At 44.7% G+C, this 22812-nt stretch overlaps 1 protein-coding gene across 5 annotated transcripts in view; it reads right to left on the reverse strand.

Moving 5' to 3' along the window:
• The window catches only part of MYOT (myotilin), a 546673-nt gene that overhangs the window by 25341 nt on the left and 498520 nt on the right, over nucleotides 1-22812 (reverse strand). For all 5 annotated transcript variants that reach the window (XM_069652618.1, XM_069652622.1, XM_069652620.1 and 2 more), the window contains one exon: nucleotides 18545-18671. In XM_069652618.1, the coding sequence (XP_069508719.1) occupies nucleotides 18545-18671 (127 nt within the window). The remainder of the gene's footprint in view (nucleotides 1-18544; nucleotides 18672-22812) is intronic.

The raw sequence follows: 22812 nt of genomic DNA on the forward strand, positions 1-22812 counted from the left end.
GTTTTTGTTTTCAATGTTTAAAAATCCTGTTTTCCATGTGACAGGGATCTTTGTTTCCTCCTTCTTTTGTAAATTAAAATGCTACTTCTCCATTGGTAATGACATGTAGGCTCCTTCCCACATGGCTCTTTAACTTAACTTGAAAAACAAAAACAAAGGCCGGGCTGTTTTTGCTTCAGTGTTTAAAATCATGTCATGCGCCTTCATGGACTCTGTGGTCCCGATCGTGGCTTGTACGCCACCATTGAGGGATCCGCCACGTCTTCCCATCGTTTGTGTGCAGCGGTCTAGTGTTGCTGCTGCAGTGAGCAGGGAGGCTTATCAGCCACGCCCTCCCTGCTCACTGTGCGTTGCAACCCCCTTTGGTCAGTCTTGCTTCACAGCTGTGCTTTTCTCTGGTTGCCACAATGCTAGTTTTCCTCTCTCTTCCTTTGTTTCCTCTCCGGTGCATCTCCAGGTGGTTTGCCTTCTCGGGTCACCGCGTTTTCTGTCTTCTTCTCTCCGGGGTCTCTTCCACGCAAACTTACCTTTACCGTTTTTACTCTCCTCGCGCTTTGTTGTCTTTTCCGCTCTGAGTCCCTCTCAGAGTATTCTTGCCTCTGTTGCTTTTTACCTTACCTTTGTCAGTGGGCCACTGTGCTCCTTAACATTGCCCAAGTTCCATTCCATATTTTGTGCTGGGGTTTATCGTATTGGGCTATCTGGTATTAATATACTCAGGAAGCTGTTGGAGCCCAAATTCCACACTGCACCTACGCGGTCTGACGTCTGAGACTGCTCATCTGCTGTTGGGATTTTTTGTGCCCGCTGGCCTTTTTCCCCATTCTGTCCCTCTCGGGAGAGGGGCCGCAGGTAGTGCTTGTTAATAGCATAACACTGTGGCTTCCTTCCGGGAGAGAGACACTTGCTCAGAAAAAAAAGAAAAGAAGAAGAAGGACTACAAGCCCAAAGACCCCACATATCTTCAATTCTAGACTCCTGTTTATCAGGTGAGGAGGAAGAGGAGGAGGGGAAGTCAGAGCTGTGGGAGGTTCAGCCTCAGAAGGCTGACAAATCATGCCATTCATAGGAAAGGGACTTTTGTTTGGGGCCTTTAAATGCACCCCACAATCCAGCCCAAAGGATTTTGTATTATTGATAAATTAGGATGCTGTTCTGCTCCTTTGTCTCCAATGGAGCTCCTGACATTCCAATGTTCTAGCATTAATTAACTGGTAGTGGGGACTACAGATCTGGTAATACCCTGGGTAAGATGGGATTACTTAGGACCAATACAAATCATGCAAACCCGCCCTCCCCACCATGCTGACATTAATGCTATTAGCACCCAAGCATTAGACTTGGGGGGCTTATGGTGTTTATGAACACAAACAAAAATGGTTCCATTTGATTACAGGACACAGAAACAAAGATTGCCGCCATGGAAATGCAAGAGTTCAGGAGCAAGCCCCTCCTTGCTTTGCATGATGTTGTTTATGATGCAGAGTGGGATTAAAGAATCCAGGTGGCCCAGCGAGGTGAGTTAAGTTATGGTGCCAAAGGTGAGTGGGAGAGAGTGAGCGCAAAGAGATGGGAATGAGGTGGCTGGGGGGCGGGGGGGCTAATACAGCATCTGGAGCCCTTCATGCGGCAGAGTAGCATCCAGTTTCCTGAAAATGCAAGCATATTTCACAGGATTCAGCCCACCATTGAAGGGAGCTGATCGTTTGGCTCTATAGCTCAATGTTCTATTAAGAATCATTGCAAATCCAGACACTTTTAAAGATGTGTGGTTGCCTGTCTCTTGAAAACCGATCATTTTCAAAAACAGTTTTCATGTAAAACCATAACCATGCACGGAGCATGTTCTAGTGAACAGTGGTAAATGACCTTTAACAAATACTATAGTCGTCTGTTCTATACCCAAACGCTTTCCTGTTTTGTGCATGCTGGATGTGTGGAAGCAAAGGTACTGGTATGTATTTATTTAATTATTTTATTTATTGTAGCGCCCAGACCCGGAGGTATCACAGCGCTAGTAATGGTTACATAGCATCGAACAACATAGTTTCAGTTAAACTTAGTTACATAGAGTCTTACCAAGTACAACTTTGCAAACTAGTGTCCAAGGGGGTTACAGTTAGGTCACAGAGCCATAGATTATAGATACAGACATTGTAGCAGTGAGGAAGTTAGGCCTATTTGTTGAAGAGTGCAGCTTTTACTTTTTTCTGGAATGTCAGATACGAGGGTTCGTCTTGGGTGAAGGGAGGGAGGGAGTTCCAGAGGATGGGGGTAATGACAGGGAAGATAGTGCCTCCAGCTCTTTTTCTAGCATATCTTGGGATGATCAGAGAGGTGGTTGAGGATGACCGCAAGAGGCGAGGGTGGGATTCCTTGGCAATGCTGTGGGCGAGATAAGAGGCAGCAGTGTTCTGGAGACAACGGTGTGTGATGGGAGAGGATTTTGAATTCAATGTGCGCCCTGATTGGTAGCCAGTGAGCTTCGTGTCTTATTGACGCGATATGGTCGGAACGCTTCAGTCCCCAGACTGCCCTCAGGTTATTATTTTGGACAGTCTGCAATTTGTTGATGTTTTTTAAAAGTCTAATTTGCTGCCAATAATGGCCCTGGCCAGTGTGAGTTATTTGTCGGGAGTGAGAAATTTCCGGGAGAGTTTGATAAGCCTCGTGAAATAGGCTGCAGAAGACGCAACCACTTTAACGTTTTTGTGCATGTTTAGCTCGGAGTCGAGATGGCGAAAGCCGGGTCAAGGTGTTTGAGGCAGTGTGGGCACCCTTTAATAAGGAGTTCCGCTTTATCATTAGTCAGGCACAGATGGCGGTGAGCCATCCAGGCTTGAACAATGCTATATATATGGTTAATATTTTGAGAGTTCACTTGGTGGTTACCTGTGAGTTTCAAGAGGACCTACGTGTCATGGGCAAAGTTAATTTATGGGATGTTTATCTTTAGACTGTTCAGGTGGTCGAAGGGGGGTTTGGTGTACATGTTGTATAGTGAAGATGAGAGGCAAGAGACTTGTGGGACTCCTTAGGAAACCGGGATGAGGTCAACTGATTCGGCCCCAGCGAAGGCTCTGGAAGATCTGTCCCTCAGGAAGGAGTTAATCCATGTTACCGCATCAGTGGATAGATTGAAGGTGATGGACAGATGGTTACATAGGATATGGTGATCAACAAGAACAAAAGCTGCCGAAAGGTATAACAGGAGAAGAACGGCTAGGTCCGCTGTGTCATGGGTTTGATCAAGCTGGATCTTGAGGTCAAGATTCAGTCCTGTGTCTGGGACTGAATCCAGATTGGCGGGATCCAAGTAGATCATGGGATTCAAGGTGGGTTTGCAGTTGGGCAGTGCGGTCCAGAATTTGCAAGAGGAAGGGAACTGTTGTGATGGGATGGTAGTTGTTGTGCAAGGTAGGGTCAAGTATGGGTTTTTTCAGTAATGGACCCATGCTTCTTTGATGAATTTGGGTACTAGGTGAGCCTCAAAGGATGCATTGATGAATTTGGAGCTGGTGGTAGCAAGGGGGTCGGCACAAGTCTTAATGATGTGAGCAGGACCAATGTCACCTGAGCAATTAGATGCTTTGAGGTGTTGGATAGTGGTGAGCACTTTGGCAGGGTTGAAGGGGGAGAAGTGAAAAGGAGGGGTGGTGGTGGTCTGATAAGTGTCAGAGGGATGTGGATGATGTGGTGATCAGCAGTAGTGTAGGTAGAATTGTGGTAGGGATGAGATCAGGAAACACCAGCAATAGCCGACAGGTGAATACAAACCACTTATAATATGTATTTCTTTCATGGATACAGAAACTAGCCACAGACTAATACACATTAGAGATAACACACTGATAGGCCTAGGCACACAGAGACACATATTTGTATGCACCAAAATTACAAAGGTAGGCATTCACGAAGACAGAGACATCCAGGTATTGCGATCATATGCTCAGGTACTCACACAATATGCCAGGTGGAGTCACCCTTTTGCTAGGCACTCCCATGATATGGTTGTGATTGCATGATACCATATGGTCAGCAACCAGTTCATATACAGCTATCAACATGAACCCAAGTACTCACAATGTAGCAGGTATTCACATCACAAGCACAAGGTTCTAATATTATATGTAGTGCAGTGCTATTATGAGAAAACTAATACATTAAATTACATTTCTATATAAGGATTCGCAGTCAATTCTTCTATCTTCTAAGAGCGGTAATAATAGGTGTTATTATCACTCAAATTAAATTAGATTGTCAATGTTAGGATTCAAAATTGTGTCCTTCACACACATGTTGGGGGAGAGTGTTTAACTTTCAATACCAATACCTTTCAAAATACAAGGCTTAAAGTGACCCGGGGCAGAGTCCCAGCAGTCTCCAAAAATTGCTCCCGAGCTGAGATTCCTCTATCCCACACAAATAGCTACCAACCTGCAACTTTTACCTGTGTGCCATTTGATGTTTAAAGGTGCCCTAGAAGGGACTTGTAGTAGCAAGAGGAATACATCCAAGGAATTAAAAGGTTGTCCACTGATGATCAAGACTAAGGGCCTCATCACGAGTTGGGCGGTAACGCTGGCGCTATTAGTGCCGGTGTTAATAGCCCTACCGCCAACCCCCCCGGTGCTAATAGCGCGGGATCACGGGTTTGGCAGAACGGGTATTGCCCATTCCCCACTGAGCCCATTCGGGAATTCCCCATTCCCCATTGGGCTCAATGGGGAATTTTCACGCTCTTACTGCTGGCGGATTTCCCGCCGGCGGTAATAGCGCAAAATTTCTTTGGGTTTCCCCCCAGCTCAGAGCTGGGGGGAAATCTTCCAAACCCGTGATTTGGCAGACCCTTAAATGCGGCGGTAATAGCACTACCGCCGCATTTAAGGGTTACCGGCAAACTCGTGATGAGGCCCTAAGCCTGGACAAACTTTCCCAACAGTGATCCATGGGCTCCTAACAACCTCAAAAGTGATCCACAGGCTCCCATAAATCTCAAAAGTGATCTGCATGGTTCCACAAATCATCTTTTTCTGAAAAACTCCATTAAGACTACAAGAATTTCAGGCATATTCAGGAGAAGTTTGAGTAGGTTTGACCTAAATCCAGGGATTCCATTTGGGGGTCGCCAAGTAGTATCACCTGTGACCACTGAGGTCTCCCTTGCTACCCCTGCAGTCTCCCTTTGCCACCCGTGTGGTCACCCCTGCTACCCCAGCAAAAATAAAAATAAAAAAGAAGGACATCTTTTTTTTTGTTGTAAAATGGAAGCTGCTGGACTGTGACCAGCGCCATGTGGCTCTTTGTTTCTGCAGTGGGTGGCTTTCTTGTTCAGGGCTCTTAAAAAAAAACTGTGGGTTCCACAAGTGTAACACTTTGAGCAGTGACTCTGAATAAGAAAGAATAGGAATAACACATAATTTGTCTTTCTGGAATTCTATACAATAATTGCTAGACTCATTAAAGGTTTATTTCAGGCACACTTCAGGGGGTGAGTCGCTGATTTAGTATGTTCTTAAACACCTCAAAATCACAATGAGCCAAGAACTTCCAAAAAGCATTTAGAGTAGAATAAGTATCCATTTCAGACTATGGGCCTCATTACACGGATGGCGCTAAGGGATTACTGGCACCGGTGTCGGTAATCCCTTAGTGCCATACTACGAGGTCCCTCAGCGGGTCCTGTCCTTAACGTGTGGCCAGACCACACGTTTATGGAAGGGACCCGCTGAGGGACTTCAGGGCAAATAACAGTACCGCTAATATACCCTATGGGGGCTCAAATGGGAATGGGGAAGGGCCTTGGCGGACTCGGTAAAATACCAGCGGCAACCATGGCACTAATAGCGCCATGGTTACTGCCGTCCGTGTAATGAGGCCCTGTGTATTTTGCTTTTCACAAGTTGCAGTGATAGCATATTTTTTCTGCCGTTGTTGCTCTTATGGTCATCACAAGACATTCCAAATGGTGTACTCAGTCACTTAACACAATCCAAATGTTTGACCATAGCACATAAAGTGGCCCTTGATTTCATTGTGCCACAATTAATGCTTTGGTATAATGTGCCCATACTTCCTATCTCCATGGCATGCTGTTCAGGATGTTTGTTTGCATGTATGAGGTAACGAGTGCCCAGAGTACGGGATGCTGTGTGAGTGCGCTGCTTTCCCTGCACTACTCTAAATTCTTTAACACACTGTTATGAACCCTCGCAATGGTATGTATTTTGCCAACCTATGAAGCCCGAAAAATAGATCCATGCAGGCTTGACAAGTGGCCAACTTTGCACCAGACCTGCAGATGAACTGGCCTGCTGTTAAATCTCAGTTACCAGTTTAATGGTATCCACTACATAGAGTAATTTGCTTTCTGACTTTGAGAACATTCAGACATGTAATTGCTCATTTTACTATAGCCGGTAAGATTGCTATAGCAGGTAAGATTGCTCAGTGGGTTGAGGGGTCACTGCTGTAATGTGTGTGTGTGATCTGCATGTTGCAGGTTCATATAGCAGTAAGGCCAACTCAGCCTTTCATCCTACGGTGGTTGATAAATGAGTACCAACACAGGTTGGGTGATATTGTATGTATATTTGTTCTATATAAAGCGCTTAAGTGTAAGTGCTATATAATAACACATCATTATCATTTGGCCTTGGACATCTGCTTGCCTTCACAGTCATTTGGTAATATGGGCATATACACACTGATATTAACGATACATATAACGATACATATCATTCTTGTATGAAATGTATATCACATTACAATGATATTGTAACCATATTTTTCGAGTGTACTTAGGAACAATGCCATGTGATGCCACTTCCTATCTTGTCATGGGGTGAAAGGGCGTGTTCCATTGATTCCCGTAATGTCACTTCAGGGTGTGCTCAAATGACATCACTTATTGTGATCTCATCAAAGGTCAAAGAGCATGTGATGTCACTACCGCTACCGCTGGCAATTTGGTGAAATGACATCCCTGCCTGAATTGTTGGAAAACAAACCATAAACAAAATAACTTAGGCTTCAGTAATGGAGATAAAGGTTAGAGGAAGGGATGCAGTCAAGTAGGCTGGGTGAGGGGATTGGGGGGGGGGGTTTCAGCAAGAGGAAATGTCCTGTGCATCTGTGAATGCTATCTAAGAAATATCTGTAAACTGTGGGTCCCAGCTTTCAATTTGTGAAAGAAGAATGCAGCCTTTCATCCTTCTAAAATGTATCAAATTAGTAAAGTTAAAGTGGGAAATTGTAAGATTGCATGTCACACCAGCAGAGTCAGTCACATGTCAGGCATGCCTTGGTCTTTCTTTCCTCATTCGGAAGTTGACACGTGTGATATTGAGTTGTATAACATTACAATATAGGGAATTCGTAATGGACAGAGACTTCTGAAAAGCTTTTAGGGCTGGGGAAGAGTGAGTCATGATTTAGGAGTGCTGCTTAGTTTGCTTACATGAGGACTTCTGAGGTTATTTATTTAATATTAGAGAGAGTCAATGGTTGCAGACCAATGACCTCAGAAAGGCCAAAAGTGCTGAGTCATTCACAAGGCAAGTATTAATTATGTGGACTCAGGAAGGATTGCAATGTTATGAGCTGTAACTGGAAAAAAAAACAGAAAACGCATATCTACAATAAGAGGTCGAAGCGTGCAGGGAGTGCATACATGCCACCAACATTAATGTTTACAAGGGGGCGGCCAGTGGATTATGACCAGCTCATTATTTGTGTTGGAGTACATCCCCTGGAAATGCTGTTAACAGGCACACGCAACCATATGCATACCGGTTATTGAGAGTGTTTTGTACAGAAGCAGTGCTGCTTCCAGGCATGAGTCTTTTTTCCTGCCTGCCCCCCTTGAGGCTATGCTTTTACCTCCCAACACCAAGTGGGGGCAAAAGATAAACCTCTGTCCCAAACTCTCCAACAGCTCAGCAGACAGGACACAGAACGTCCCAGCAGGGCCTTGCAAACCCACTTAACACTCTCTGTCCCACACACTAATTTAAATGTGACACTAATTGTAAGAGATGGTTCATTTGAGTAACCAATGCTTTCTAAAAGGCCTGTTGTTTGTATGATAAGAACTGGAAGGAGGGCATGTTTATGCTGAAAGTACACATAAATCACTAAATCTAGGTCTTCTTTCAAGACAATTACAAATGTCAGTGTCATGAACCGCAGATTACGTCCGTTCTGGACATCATGGTCCCTGACCCAGAGAGGACTGAATTCCGTGATCCTTCCAACATGGCGTTGAATACAAAACGCATCTTACCAGCCTTTACGCGCTACGTTCAACTTCCTACAAAACAGTCACGCCCCACGGCTCTGCGCGTCTCAACGCTACCGCTTAGTGTAGTCAGACGTGTGTTGTCGGAGTTCGCTCGGGTCCTCCTTCCGAGTCCCGTTTTCCCATTTCCAAGATTACACTCCTTTTTCCTTTCCCTTTTCTTGAACTACCCTCTTCCGTGCTTTTCTTCCTGGATTTCTCCTATGCTCGGGTCACGGCGTTCCATGCCTCCGAGTTAGGATACTGTTTCCTTCCTGGTCCTGGATATTTGAACGCTACTTGGAGTAGGACTTGCAATCCTCACCCTGGAATCCGAAGACCTGCACACGGGCCTGTATGAATCCCGGCCCGTGCGAAAGAACACATCCAAGAAGGTCGCAAGCAAAGAGAAACAGGTGAGAAGGGGAGACACTTGTGACAGATTGTATTTGTATCGGGTTTAAGGCGTCTCAAAGATGGAAGCCACGGTTCAAGACCTCATGCGAGGTATGCAGGAACTAACCACTGAAGTCCAGAACCTTAAGGCAGAGAACGCTGCATTAAAGCAGTTAGTCTTATCTCGTGACTCTGCAGCCAAAGAAAGTATCTTGTTGGGAGGAGTAGTGGACAAATACGATGGCTCTTCAAAAACCCTCTGTGCCTTCCTTTATTCATGTTTGGTACATTTTACCTTCAAGCCATACTACTTTTCCACCACAAGAGCAAAGGTGAGATTCATGATATCACATCTCACGGGCAATGCCCTGACCTGGGTAACCCCCCCTAGTCAATACGGGCAACACATTCCTGGATTATTATGATGGGTTCGTGGAAGCCCTAAAGGCCATGTTTGATCGCCCAAACTTGTTTATAGTGCTCAAAAAAGACTGCTTGAATTTCAACAAGAGTCCCAGGATATGCTCACGTATGTGACCCGCTTTAAACAATTAGTAAAAGAGGCCGATTGGTCCCAAGAAGCCAGCTTCGTCCTCTTTCAAAGAGGCCTAAATGAAGAGATAAAGGACGAGTTAGCCAGGGTAGCCCGCCCAAGCTCCTTCCCAGCTCTCATGGACCTCTCCCTACAAATCGATTTCCGGATCCAGGAAAGAAAGGCTGAGAAAAGGAAGTCTAAGCCAACATCCCAAAAGGCTGCTACAGACCACCCATACAAACCAGAAACCGTGGCATTTCCAACCCCGGACCCAGAACCCATGAAACTAGGAGCCTTCCGAGGACCCATTACCCCACAAGAAAGGATGCGTTGGATTCATACCGGACTGTGCATGTACTGTGCCTCTGATGAACACCTTGCGAGAGAGTGCCCTATTGCTCCACCTCTGCGTTCGGGAAACGCCAGCTCCCGATCCTAAGTGGGGCACAGTTTCGGGAGAAAGATGTCTGCTCCTCACCAATCGAACTCTCCAGGACAGAGCAATCTTGGGATTCTACAGGCATTCCTGTCACCTTCTAAGAAAGAATCCTACCCCATCCTGGCTTTAGTGGACTGCGGAGCCATGGGCATATTCATAGATCATGATTGGGTCGTCAGTCATAACGTTCCCCACGAAACACAAGAGACAATGCAACCTGTTGAAGCCATTGATGGGAGACCCTTGTCTTCAGGACCCATAACCCACCAAACCAAAGAGATTCTTCTTTCAATAAACCACCACCAAGAGAGGATTAGATTTGACATCATAAGATCTGCCCACTATCCCATGGTTCTAGGCATGCCCGGCTGCAGAAACACAACCCCTACATCAATTGGGCAGCAGGCTCCTTGTTTCTTGGTTCAGAACATTGTATGTCCCATTGTTTGTCACCTACCATCTTACCAAGTTCCCAAGAAACCCAGCAATTCCCAGTAACTGTCTCCAACGTTATCCGGATCCCCCAGGCTTACCAGGCACACTCAGGCATACTCAGATGTGTTCTCAACAGCTATTGTTCAGTCTCTTCCACCCCACAGACCTGAGGATTGTGCCATTGACACTGAGCCTTCAGCAGTGATTCCCTTCGAAAGAATGTTCATTCTATCCGAACCTGTAAAAAGGGCCCTCCGGGAGTATCTGGACACCAACTTGGCAAATGGAACTATTCGACCATCCAAGTCCCGAGCGGGAGCTTCCCTCTTCTTCATTCCTAAGAAGGATTCCAAGGAGCTTAGACCATGTTTGGATTACCGTGGCCTTAACCAATGCACCCTCAAGGACCGTTACCCATTGCCTCTTATTTCGGACAAACTGGAAGCTGTGGGAGGTGCTGTGATCTTCACAAAACTAGATCTTAGGGGTGCCTACCATCTTATTCGTATAAAAGAAGGTGATGAATGGAAAACAGCCTTCAGAACACCCTTTGGCCATTTTGAATATTTGGTTATGCCCTTTGGTCTTGCTAATGCCCCCGCAATTTTCCAACGTTTCATGGATCGGTTCTTTTCTGACATGTTGTTCCTCTTCGTCATTGTATACCTAGACGACATACTGATTTACTCCAAGGAACCTCGGGAACATGAAGAACACGTTAAGGCAGTTTTACAACTGTTAAGAGAACATAAGCTCCTGGCCAAACCTGAAAAATGCCTTTTCCATGTATCAACTGTTCACTATCTTGGATTTGTTCTTAGCCCAAAGGGGATTGGAATGGATTCTTCCAAGGTTGATTCCATCCTATCTTGGCCTGTTCCTACCACTGTGAAACAAATTAAATCCTTCATGGGGCTCGTTAACTGTCAGAGGAAATTCATACCCGCATTTTCTGAGATTGTACATCCCATTGTCACACTATTAAAGAAAGACACCCCTTTCAGTGGTCCTCAGCTCAAGACTCGGCGTTTCAATGGTTGAAGTCGGAGTTCACACAAGCTCCCATCCTGGCTCAACCCGACACAGACCGCCCTTTCCTTGTTGAGACTGATGCATCCAACTACGCCATCGGAGCAGTTCTGAAACAGGAACTTGATGACAAGATAGAACACCCCATTGCCTATCTCTCCCGCACCTTGACTCCCATTGAAACTCATTATTCCGTCCTGGAGAAGGAGTTGCTAGCTATTTGACAAGCCTTCACTGACTGGCGTCATCTCCTTCTGGGAGCCAAACACCCGGTACAAGTCTGTACGGACCATCAGAATCTTCAAGTCCTACAATCCCTGCAGTGCAGAAACAGCCGTCAAGCCCGCTGGGCCTTCGTTTTTGCCAAATACCAATTTCAAAACCATCACTTTCCTGGAACACATAACATCATAGCTGATTCCTTATCCATACGTCCTGATTATGAACTCCTTGAGGACAGTACCTTTCCCAAGATGTTTCCCAATACAATATTCGTAGCTGAAGTCGTTACTCTCCTGGAGGATATTCGAGCCCAAACTCAGTCCTCCGAGCTCTGGAAGGAGTTTAAAAGATACAATCGGTGGAATCTCAAGATAAAAGATGGATACCTATTGAAGGATACTCGGCTAGCCATTCCCACTCCAGGGTTGAGACAAAAGATCACAAACCTATGCCATGATACCCTCCATTCAGGACACCGTGGACTCTCCAACACCCTCCGTTTTATACAAAGACAATACTGGTGGCCAAGGATGAAGGATGACATAAAAACCTATGTCCAGGCCTGTGCAGTCTGTAATCGGAATAAGCATGACAATAGAAAACCAGCAGGTCTCCTACACCAACCAGCAATACCAACAAAACCCTGGGAAATCATTGCCACAGATTTTATCGTGGAATTACCTTCTTCCAGAGGCTACACGACTATAATGGTTACCATTGATTTGTTCACACATATGGCTCCTTTTACACCTCTATACAAACTACCATCCTCATCTGAACTAGCTGGGATTTTTCTAGAACACATATTCCGGCTTCATGGACTACCTTCCAAGATCATTTCCGACAGAGGGCCCCAGTACATATCCCAGTTTTGGAAACAATTATGTCGGATATTGGGGATCCAATGTGCCTTGTCCTCGGGCTATGATCCACAGACCAATGGAGCTACTGAACGAGTAAAGCATACCCTGGAACAGTATCTTCGCTGCTTCGCCACCCAAGTCCTGGATGATTGGTCACTCTTGATACCTGTGGCCGAATTCGCTTACAACAATTCAGAACATTCAGCTATCAAGACCAGCCCTTTCTTCTTTAGCCAAGGATTTCACCCTTCAGTTCTACCATCCGTACTCCCACATCCTACCCCAGTTCCTGCGGTCGATTCATGGATTGAAACTCTGATCACTGTACACAAAGAAGCAAAGGAACACCTGGAAAAGGCCTGAATAGATGTTAAACAATATGCAGATTCCAAAAGAAGGCCTGGTCCTTTCTATTCAATAGTGGATAAGGTTTGGCTATCCTCAAAACTCCTTCCTCGTCACCTATGACCAAATAAATTGGCTCCCAGGTATTACGGACCTTTTTCTATAAAGGAAATTGTTAATCCAGTGGCCTTTCGACTCTGACTACCAGAGTCATGGAAAAGGATTCAACCAGTCTTCCACATTTCTCTGTTAAAACCATATGTGCAGTCATGAAACGTTGGAAAATTGCGGGGGCATTAGCAAGTCCAAAGGGCATAACCAAATATTCAAAATAGCCAAAGGGTGTTATGAAGGCTTTTTTTCATTCATCACCTTCTTTTATACAAATAAGATGGTAGGCACCCCTGAGATCTAGTTTTGTGAAGATGACTGCACCTCTCACAGCTTCCAGAATGTCCGAAATAAGAGGCAATGGGTAATGGTCCTTGAGGGTGCATTGGTTAAGGCCACGGTAATCCAAACATGGTCTAAGCTCCTTGGAATCCTTCTTAGGAACGAAGAAGAGGGAAGCTCCCGCTGGGGACTTGGATGGTCGAACAGTTCCATTTGCCAAGTTGGTGTCCAGATACTCCCAGAGGGCCCCTTTTTCAGGTTCGGATAGAATGAACATTCTACTGAAGGGAATCACTGCTGAAGGCTCAGTGTCAATGGCACAATCCTCAGGTCTGTGGGGTGGAAGAGACTGAACATTAGCTGTTGAGAACACATCTGAGTATGCCTGATAAGCCTGGGGGATCTGGATAATGTTGGAGACAGTTACTGGGAATTGCTGGGCTTCTTGGGAGTCGTCTAAGGAACATGGTAAGGTGGTAGGTGTCAAACAATGGGTCATACAATGTTCTGAACCAAGAAACAAGGAGCCTGCTGCCCAATTGATGTAGGAGTTGTGTTTCTGCAGCCAGGGCATGCCTAGAACCATGGGATAGTCGGCAGATCTTATGATGTCAAATCTAATCCTCTCTTGGTGGTGGTTTATTGAAAGAAGAATCTCTTTGGTTTGGTGGGTTATGGGTCCTGAAGACTAGGGTCTCCCATCAATGGCTTCAACAGGTTGCATTGTCTCTCGTGTTTCATGGGGAATGTTATGACTGATGACCCAATCATGATCTATGAATATGCCCATGGCTCCGCAGTCCACTAAAGCCAGGATGGGGTAGGATTCTTTCTTAGAAGGTGACAGAAATGCCTGTAGAATCACAAGATTGCTCTGTCCTGGAGAGTTCAAAGAAGGAATTGGTGAGGAGCAGCAGACATCTTTCTCCCGAGACTGTGCTCCACTTAGGATCGGGAGCTGGCGTTTCCCGAACGCTGAGGTGGAGCAATAGGGCACTCTCTCACAAGGTGTTTATCAGAGGCACAGTACATGCACAGTCTGGTATGAATCCGACGCATCCTTTCTTGTGGGGTAATGGGTCCTTGGAAGGCTCCTAGTTGCATGGGTTCTGGGTCTGGGGTTGGAAATGCCGCGGTTTCTGGTTTGTATGGGTGGTCTGTAGCAGCCTTTTGGGATGTTGGCTTAGACTCCTTTTCTCTGCCTTTCTTTCCTGGATCCAGAAATCGATTTGTAGGGAGAGGTCCATGAGAGCTGGGAAGGAGCTTGGGCGGGCTACCCTGGCTAACTCGTCCTTTATTTCTTCATTTAGGCCTCTTTGAAAGAGAACGAAGCTGGCTTCTTGGGACCAATCGGCCTCTTTTACTAATTGTTTAAAGCGGGTCACATACGTAAGCATATCCTGGGACCCTTGTTGAAATTCAAGCAGTCTTTCTTGAGCACTGTAAACAAGTTCTGGCCAATCAAACATGGCCTTTAGGGTTTCCACGAACCCATCATAATCATCCAGGAGTGCGTCGCCCGTATTGACTAGGGGGGTTGCCCAGGTCAGGGCATTGCCCGTGAGATGTGATATCATAAATCCCACCTTTGCTCTTGGGGTGGAAAAGTAGTATGGCTTGAAGGTAAAATTTACCAAACATGAATCAAGGAAGGCATGGAGGGTTTTTGAAGAGCCATCGTATTTGTCCAATACTCCTCCCAACAAGACACTTTCTTTGGCTGCAGAGTCACGAGATAAGACTAACTGCTTTAATGCAGCGTTCTCTGCCCTAAGGTTCTGGACTTCAGTGGTTAGTTCCTGCATACCTCGCATGAGGTCTTGAACCACGGCTTCCATCTTTGTATTTGTATCGGGTTTAAGGCGTCTCAATCTGTCCCAAGTCTCTCCCGTTCTCACCTGTTTCTCTTTACTTGCGACCTTCTTGGATGTGTTCTTTCACATGGTCTGGGATTTATACAGGTCTGTGTGCAGGTCTTCGGATTCCAGAGTGAGGATTGAAAGTCCTACGCCAAGTAGTGTTCAAATATCCAGGACCGGGAACCAGGAAGGAAACAGTATCCTAACTCAGAGGCACGGAACACCATGACCCGAGCACAGGAGAAATCCAGGAAGAAAAGCACGGAAGAGAGTAGTTCAAGGAAAGGGAAAGGAGAAAGGAGTGTAATCAGGGAAATGGAAAAACGGGACTCGGAAGGAGGCCCCGAGTGAACTCCGACAACACACGCCTGACTACACTAAGCGGTAGAGTTGAGACGCGCAGAGCCGCAGGGACGTGACTGTTTTGTAGGAAGTTGAACGTAGCGCGTAAAGTCTGGTAAGCTGCGTTTTGTATTCAATGGCCATGTTGGGAGGATCACGGAATTCAGTCCTCTATGGGTCAGGGACCACGATGTCCACAACGGACGTAATCGGCGGTTCATGGCAGGCTGATTCTCAGGTCAAGGCGGTGTAAGGAGAGTAAAGCTGCGCTATTAGTCTATGTTACAGAAGGAAACAAAGTGCATGCAGCTATCGAAGCACCTGAGGCAGTAGAGGGCTGCATCATGGCTGATGCATTTGGCACACTGGCGATCATCTGCAGCACTACGTTTCAAACTGACAGTTAATTCCATCGTTCATCTAGCGACCAGTGGGGAGACCGGCCGAGTGCCCTGAGGTACTTTTCTTTTGAAGATTGTACAGCTCTAATGGTTCGTGTCCCCGTAGGTTCTATTTTGTGCATAACAAGTAACTGAACAGTGAGCGATGATGTTTGGGTTTAAGGTTTTCAAGAGGTTGTTTTTTTTTGGAGAAATTTGGGCTGAGGAAAACAAACATTTAAAGGTGTTTGTGGAGTGATATTGTTAGCTATGCGGCAGATATTTAGTATGATTTTGTGTATTGACTAGTGATGTGAGGCCTGGAGGTCTAGGTTGTGTGGTGTGCAAGCTGGTTATAGTGAATGCCATGGCCTTTATCAGGAATGCATGGTTGAGAAGTAGAGGTTAAGATAATAGTGATAATTGTGTTTAACCGTGGTTTTCCTATAGTTATTGTTAACAGTGTTTTCTTTTCACAGATGAACTTTTTTAATGTAATAGGAAATGTGCAGTTCAGTGCAATGATAACCTGATCCCAATAGTATGCTTAATGTTTTCTTTCCCACAGATGGACTCTTTTAAAGCAAAAGGTAGTGTGGCCTGGGAATGTTACACTAATTGCAGTGTGTTTTAAATCTGAGCTTGCCACACTAATGATATTGTTTTGCAGGTGGGATTTTTGTTCTAGTTTGAGAACTAAGAAGTTTAGTTAGGGTTTTTAAGTTGAAATGCTAGGTATTTAACTGTAATAACATTTTATTGCTGTGTGTGGACATGGTGTGAGTTTGCCAATGCTTGTGTGCTAGAAGTGTTTGGTGTTGGTGTGTGTATGTTATGTTGAGCTTCCTCATAGCAGGTGGTAGGCTAGCATGGGGGTCTATGGGACACAGGTAACTGTTGGGTGTGGCGACACAGCACTTTTTGTGTTCATGTTGTTGGGTTTTGTTCACCAGGGTGTTTGGAATGCCCAGCCTGGTTCTTAGGAAAGTGTAGTGCACAGCTTGACGTTGTGTGATGGTGTGGTTGTGAGGGAAGTAGTGGATTGGTAGTTGTAGTTGGTGTGGTGGTGCAAATTATGCAGATGTGGAGAGAGGTTGGAGTGCCTGAAGTCGTGAGGATTTGTAGTGGTGCTTTCTTGAGTTGTTGGTGTCCTTTATCCACTTTGTAGAAAAGGGGAAGGGCATTTTTGGAGTGGGGTTTGGTACTACTACTGTGTGGATGGTTTCAGGGTGTGCAGATGTGGTGGTTGTAGTTTTTGGTTGTGATGCACGCGCAGGGGATGGTGTGTGTTTTGTGAGTGTGTACCTTGTTCTGGTAGGTGTCATTTGTGTTCTTTAAAGAGGGAAGATATGTAGTGACCTGGTTTCCCTGCTGCCTTTGTTAGTATGTATGGAATGTTGGAGTGAGTGACAGAGAATGCAGCCTGAGAGAATGTTGATATATGAATGTTTTCTGTGAGAGTCAGTTGGAGATGTAGACCCCCTGAGAGAGGATGCCGGTGCATGTTGCCCTAAGCTTAAGTGTACCTGACTTGATTTACTTAATATAATGTTAAAAAAAACTGAATTAAAGTAGTTACTAGTACATCAGGAGATGTCAGAGTCATCATTAGAGAACCCAAGCTTTACAAAGTAGTTAGTCTCGAAAGGAAAACCAACCAGGTCACAGTTTTACAAATTATCTTTTGTTGAGTCGTTGAAATTACATTTACAAAAACCACATGCTGTTGATGTATTAGTACCCGGCGAGGGTCAACCAGAATGTAACAAACATTCTGATTGGCCCTCGCCAGGGCAATACCTGACCGGGAATCCCTCGCCTGGGATTTTATTCCTTTGTTCCTGACGGGGGGCATGGCAGCCCCTCAGCCAATGAGGAGGCTCTACACGGGGCCATCCCCGCTCCGAGTCTCCACACGGCTGGAGGCTGCCATCCTCCCCCACTGGGGATTCAGGTGCGTTTTATTTTTCCCTCACCCGCCTCCCCTGCAAACAATCCCCTCTCCTCCCTCCCAACCCCACTTACCTTTTTGTTCTCCTTTTTCGCGAGTGGACGCGATGGGAACACTTCTGTTCCCAGCGCGTCCGCTCCCAATGGCCTCCATGGAAAGGGAAAATGGACTTCGTTTTCCCTTCCCCAGAGGCCATTTTCTATGACATTTTTTTTTCTGTTCCGAAACGCTGCAGGTCGGGGTACTAACAGCAATAAGCCCCTCGCCGTGGGGGCATTACCGAGTCTGGTAATGCCCCCACGGCTCGGGCTTATTGCTTAAGTAGTTGGTCTTCGCTATATTTTTCACCACATGGTTTATTTAATAAAATGTATCTGTTTTAGCTATGGCTATTCTTTGCCCAAATATCTGTCTTAATCGTATTGAACTGTCTTCTTTGTATTCATCGTAGGCTTAACTTACCAGTACAGTAAAAAGTATCAATGCTTTCAGTTGAGAAACCCTAGTGCTTGCGAAATTAGATGATGTTGATATCTTTTCCCTTTGCAGTTCTGTTATCTCTGGTATGAGATAAAAATATTATGGACAGCCATCTCCATGTTCAGGATATTGTCTGAAAAAACGAAAAGTCCCTCCCATCTCGCGACTATGGAACTTTCAGGGACTATCACTGACAAATGCTGGGAAAGGTCACGCCTTTTTATTTAAATAAGATGTGTCCATGTTACAAGGTGCTCCATTAATAGTAGCACGCGAGGCTCAGGGCCGAGAAAAACATGTGGCACATAAAGACTGTATCCCGATTATCGCCAGAGCAGTCCTGTCTCCCGATTGACCTTAAAGAGAAGCCTAAACTGCGTGTACAATCCAGGGGGAACATGCTACGGACTTCTTCCAAGGTGAGTAAAATGATCTGGGTGACAATGGAACTATGAAATAATCAAATGCAGCAGAAGCATTTTAGATTAAAAAAACTGTTGTTGCATAATTGAAATCAAAGAATCAAAGAAACGCGCATTATTGATTGATATTAGAATACTAAATAGCCTGGCAAAAATACATAGCTTGTTTTCTTACTTTGAAGTCTATCCTGCAGAATCGTCCTTCTTCAGCCTCTATGTCTCCTGGTATTGTTAGAAAGCGTGGCGGGAACAGCTTTTCCTGGATCGATCGGTTCACTTCACCTCGTGAAGTCGGTCTGCCTCTGTTCAGGGGACATATAAGCACACACTGGTCAATGTGTAAATGAATGATCTAAAAAACATTGTTGTTATTCCATCATTTTCTTTTTCTGGGAGGAAGTATTTTTCTCTTTTTTTTTACTGATAAAGGAAACACACACCCTATTTAACACTTATGCCCCTCTCGCCCATTCTAGTACTGGGCCCTCCACCATTCACTCTCTGTATTATTTCCCTCTTTCTTTACAGTGCTCCATTTCTTGCTAGCTAACTCCATTAATCTTATGCATACTTACATATTCAGGTAATCACCCTGCACAATCCACATAAGTGTCATTTACTGTTTTCTAAAATGGCTTTTTGGTATTTTCTCGTGTGTAATGGAATTGGTTTGACTTTTTTAGTTAATTTCCTGTCTATGCCTATTCACTGTCATCCACAAGCTGGATATGTTCATAGCTCCGAGAAAGAAACCATGTATTATGCTAAAATGGTGCACTTTTGTGTGGAAATTGACTAACTTGTTTGTTTGTTTGTTTGTTTTTTTATTCGATAATGCGCACCAAGCCGTTGGGCATCTGGGCGCAGCGGTACAATAATTCTCAAAGCTTAGTTACATTGCCTGTCATAGGCTTGTGCATACATATGGATACAGTGTGTAGTACAGTAAATAAAACAGTACAGGCATTTGTCATACGTGGACTTACATAAACAGTGACATTGATGGTCCCAGCAAACGTACTGCTGTTTACAGAATGACACACAGCTTGTTAGCATAACACTCTCAAACCAAGGCTTGTCCAAAAATAGGGATCTTGGTATTTTTTGGAGTCAACTTCCACCATCCGCCTTTCATTGTGAATCAATAACATGAAGAAACGAATAACTAATAAACATATAGTCACCTCGAAGGGTTGTCAGTGTTTGCTGTATGCCATGTAAAGTTTCCATTATCAAAGGTGACGGCATTGACAATTAATATCACCTAGTTCCCAACTGTTCCTTTTAATGATGGCCCTGGGAGTAGGAAGCAACATTTAAGGTGAGGCTTGTTTTTTTTACACCATCCAATGTGGATTGAAGGCTTGGCACAAGACAATCAACTACTTTAGTCATGCATTTTACGATCCTCTGCAAGAAATGGATAAGAACATCTCCCCTTGCTATGTGTGACTCCTGGCTTCCCAGTGATATTATTCTTGAGGAGTTGATGCTGATCCCTCATGAAACATGTCTCTCATCAACATGAGATGGCTAAACATCCATTTCAACATGTCCAAAAACCTAGAACTACTCTTCAGTTCAGGAGTATCCCGGTCAGTGTAATCCCTACCTTCAATTTGCTTCTTACTTGAGGTTATCATTTGCATGAGAGGTTTTAAGTGGCCATCAGAAGTTAAGGATTGGTTATAACTAGAAGTGGGATTCTTTTCCAGACAATCACATCTAATTTTGAAGATATTCAATCTCCTATTGTTTTCCTCTTGTTCTATAGCACTGTCACTTGCTGATGCAATTGCCTAACGGAGTGGAGTATTGGGTGTTTCCATTAAGGGATTCGACTAGGCAAGGTTGGCTTTGCTAGTACATGAAAGAGAATCTTCAGGCCTTAGTCAAAACAAACTTGAAGGCACCCTAGAAATGTATATTTATATTTCTTAATTCTTGTATGACAGACTGAACGAATTACCAACATCACCATAGGGGAAAACAAGTTTGTTCTGTTTGTATCGTTTGCTTTACCCAATGATGGTTGGTGTAATATTAAACCGGGTGGAATGTGAATATTTGTTTCTTGAGCTGGTAAAGGTACAAGTACTTAGCAAGTTAACTTCTAGTCAGTGGAACCAAAGGAATCATTTTGCAATGTGACTCATACTTGTGCAGCTCATTGAAGCCCCATAGTTACAAAGTTGCATTGGTATGTTCAAAGAAGGAATATAAAAATAAAAAAAACATTCTCCAAGCATTCCCTGCAATGAAGGAAGATTAAATGTCCAACAGATAGTTGGTTCCCCAAGGATCTCCCAACTCTTGATTGGCATGCCCATATTAAAATGGAAAATTAAAGGAGCTGGTCCAGGTGGAGGAAGTGAGACTCCAGGTCTTTCCATAGCCTCTTGAATCCAAAAATTATAGGAGGCCTTAATTTACCCCCAGGCTAGCCCGCTTCCAAACCACAAGGCCAACAACACATGGATTGCCTACTCACAAAACAGCACAATCCTCAGTAAACCAGTATCCTCAAATTCTTTAAAGAACTCCTAGATGGAGGAGAGCCCGTAATGAAAAAAAAGCCAGTTCAGTCAGAGTGGGTGGTTTGATTAGGAGATGTAGGAATGGGTTTGGTAGAGGGTAGTGAGAGTGGAGTACTGTAAGGGGGTTGCGGGAAAATAAATGTGTCCTCAGAATGAGAAGAGTTGTTGTGTGAGGAGTGGAGAACTGGGACCTTCAGGGATAGTGAGAGAGTTGGTAAGAGGTTGGAGAATGTGTCCCAAATAGAGAGAGTGTGGGGAGGTTGGGGAGGAATCATCATTAGACCAACAGACCCGGAGGGGAAGGCTGTGAAAGACCATACCATTGTTGTGGAGAGAGAAGAGCTGGAAAGAGAAATGTAGCCCCAAAACAGGAGGAGGCCCGAGGAGAAGAGGTATGTCCCCAGTGAGAAATATAAGTGTGACTGTGAGGCCTGAACAACCAAGAGTACTGAAAAAGGTGTTCCCACTGTAGCAAGCTGATTTTTTGTTTCGTATTGCCATCCCACATAGCCCCCCTCACTTTGCCTTAACCCTATTATTGCCTTACCTGAATCATGTTCACCACTGTAATAAGTAATACAAATACTTAGGTAATTAGTAATAAAAACACTGACACTGGTCTTTCCTATGTCCCTCCTCAGTGTACTCTGTGACAATTCTTAACTCTTAGATCCCCTGGCAGATCTCAAGCAAAGTGCAGCTGAAGATAAGGGCAATTGTTGTTGAGTCCTCTTAGGATTTAGAAAGGGACAGAACCCCTGCTCCACATGAATTGAACACATTGCAATCTCTTGTAAATTGCATGGTAGCTTATTTGGAAAGTGAGTTTCAAACCTTCCTGGCAGCTCAAATAGAAATGTATACATTGTGTCTGTCCTCTTCTGAAGGACACAAGTGAAGGTACATGTGGGGTGAGTGGGATCCATCCTCTTATTATTTTTATAGAGCGGACTTCCTCCCTCCTGTTTCAAATGTGGGAAAGGACTCTCCCAGACACGTAGGAAGGCCTGACCTGTTACCAAATCTACCCAAACCATGCAAGTTAAAACAAATGCAATTACCAAAACCATACATGCACAAAGAATGCAGTCGCTCAAAACCACCAAAGCAAACAACAAATACATAAATTCACGTCCATTTACTCACCTCCTTCCCACCACACTAGAGAATACAAGGCTCTATGGCTTTTCCTATCTCTTTCACCCTTATACCCTACATCCACAACAAGCAGATAGAGTGCTCTCATTCTCTGTCCTCACAGATAAGTATTCCCATCTTCTACACCATTTCTGTTGGGGCAGAGTGGCCTGCAATGCTACTCGAGAAATTTCCTCATAACCAAGTTCTTTCCAAGAGGCCAATATGGGTTGAGGAATGTCTACTACATCTTGCACTGCTTGACATGTAACTGACTCGTCCACAGCTCTATTTACCTAGAGGAAGAAGCCACCTTCTGAATTTCAAGCATCCTCCCTTCCTACCAATTTCACCAACAGAGCATAGCTTTTTGACTATGACCCATAAATATTAGTCCTATCACTCTATGCTCCCACTGGCAGACTGCCCCACAGGGCACTAGAGAGGTTTCCCATTATGAAGATCCGCTGAGAGGCCTTTTAGGTGGGGGCTATCACCCTTCTGAAGTGCAATTGACTAGCTCAGCACTTCTGCCTACACTACCTGTTGTGAATTCTTCACTTTTCTCCATAATAATTTCCAATATAAACAAGCCATGCTCACCCTTCACTTATCCCCACTCACCATTCCATCTTTTCAACACACACAAATATGCCCTTAGTCTTATACTTAATCAGGAGCATTGTCAGACAATGTTTAATTTGATTCCCTTTTGCAAACTGCACTGCAAATTGTTTGACTCCACACGAGAAGACAGAGGCACTCATTA

This window comes from Ambystoma mexicanum, chromosome 3p (assembly GCF_040938575.1).
Source record: "Ambystoma mexicanum isolate Mex_15411 chromosome 3p, UKY_AmexF1_1, whole genome shotgun sequence".
Lineage (NCBI taxonomy): Eukaryota > Metazoa > Chordata > Amphibia > Caudata > Ambystomatidae > Ambystoma > Ambystoma mexicanum.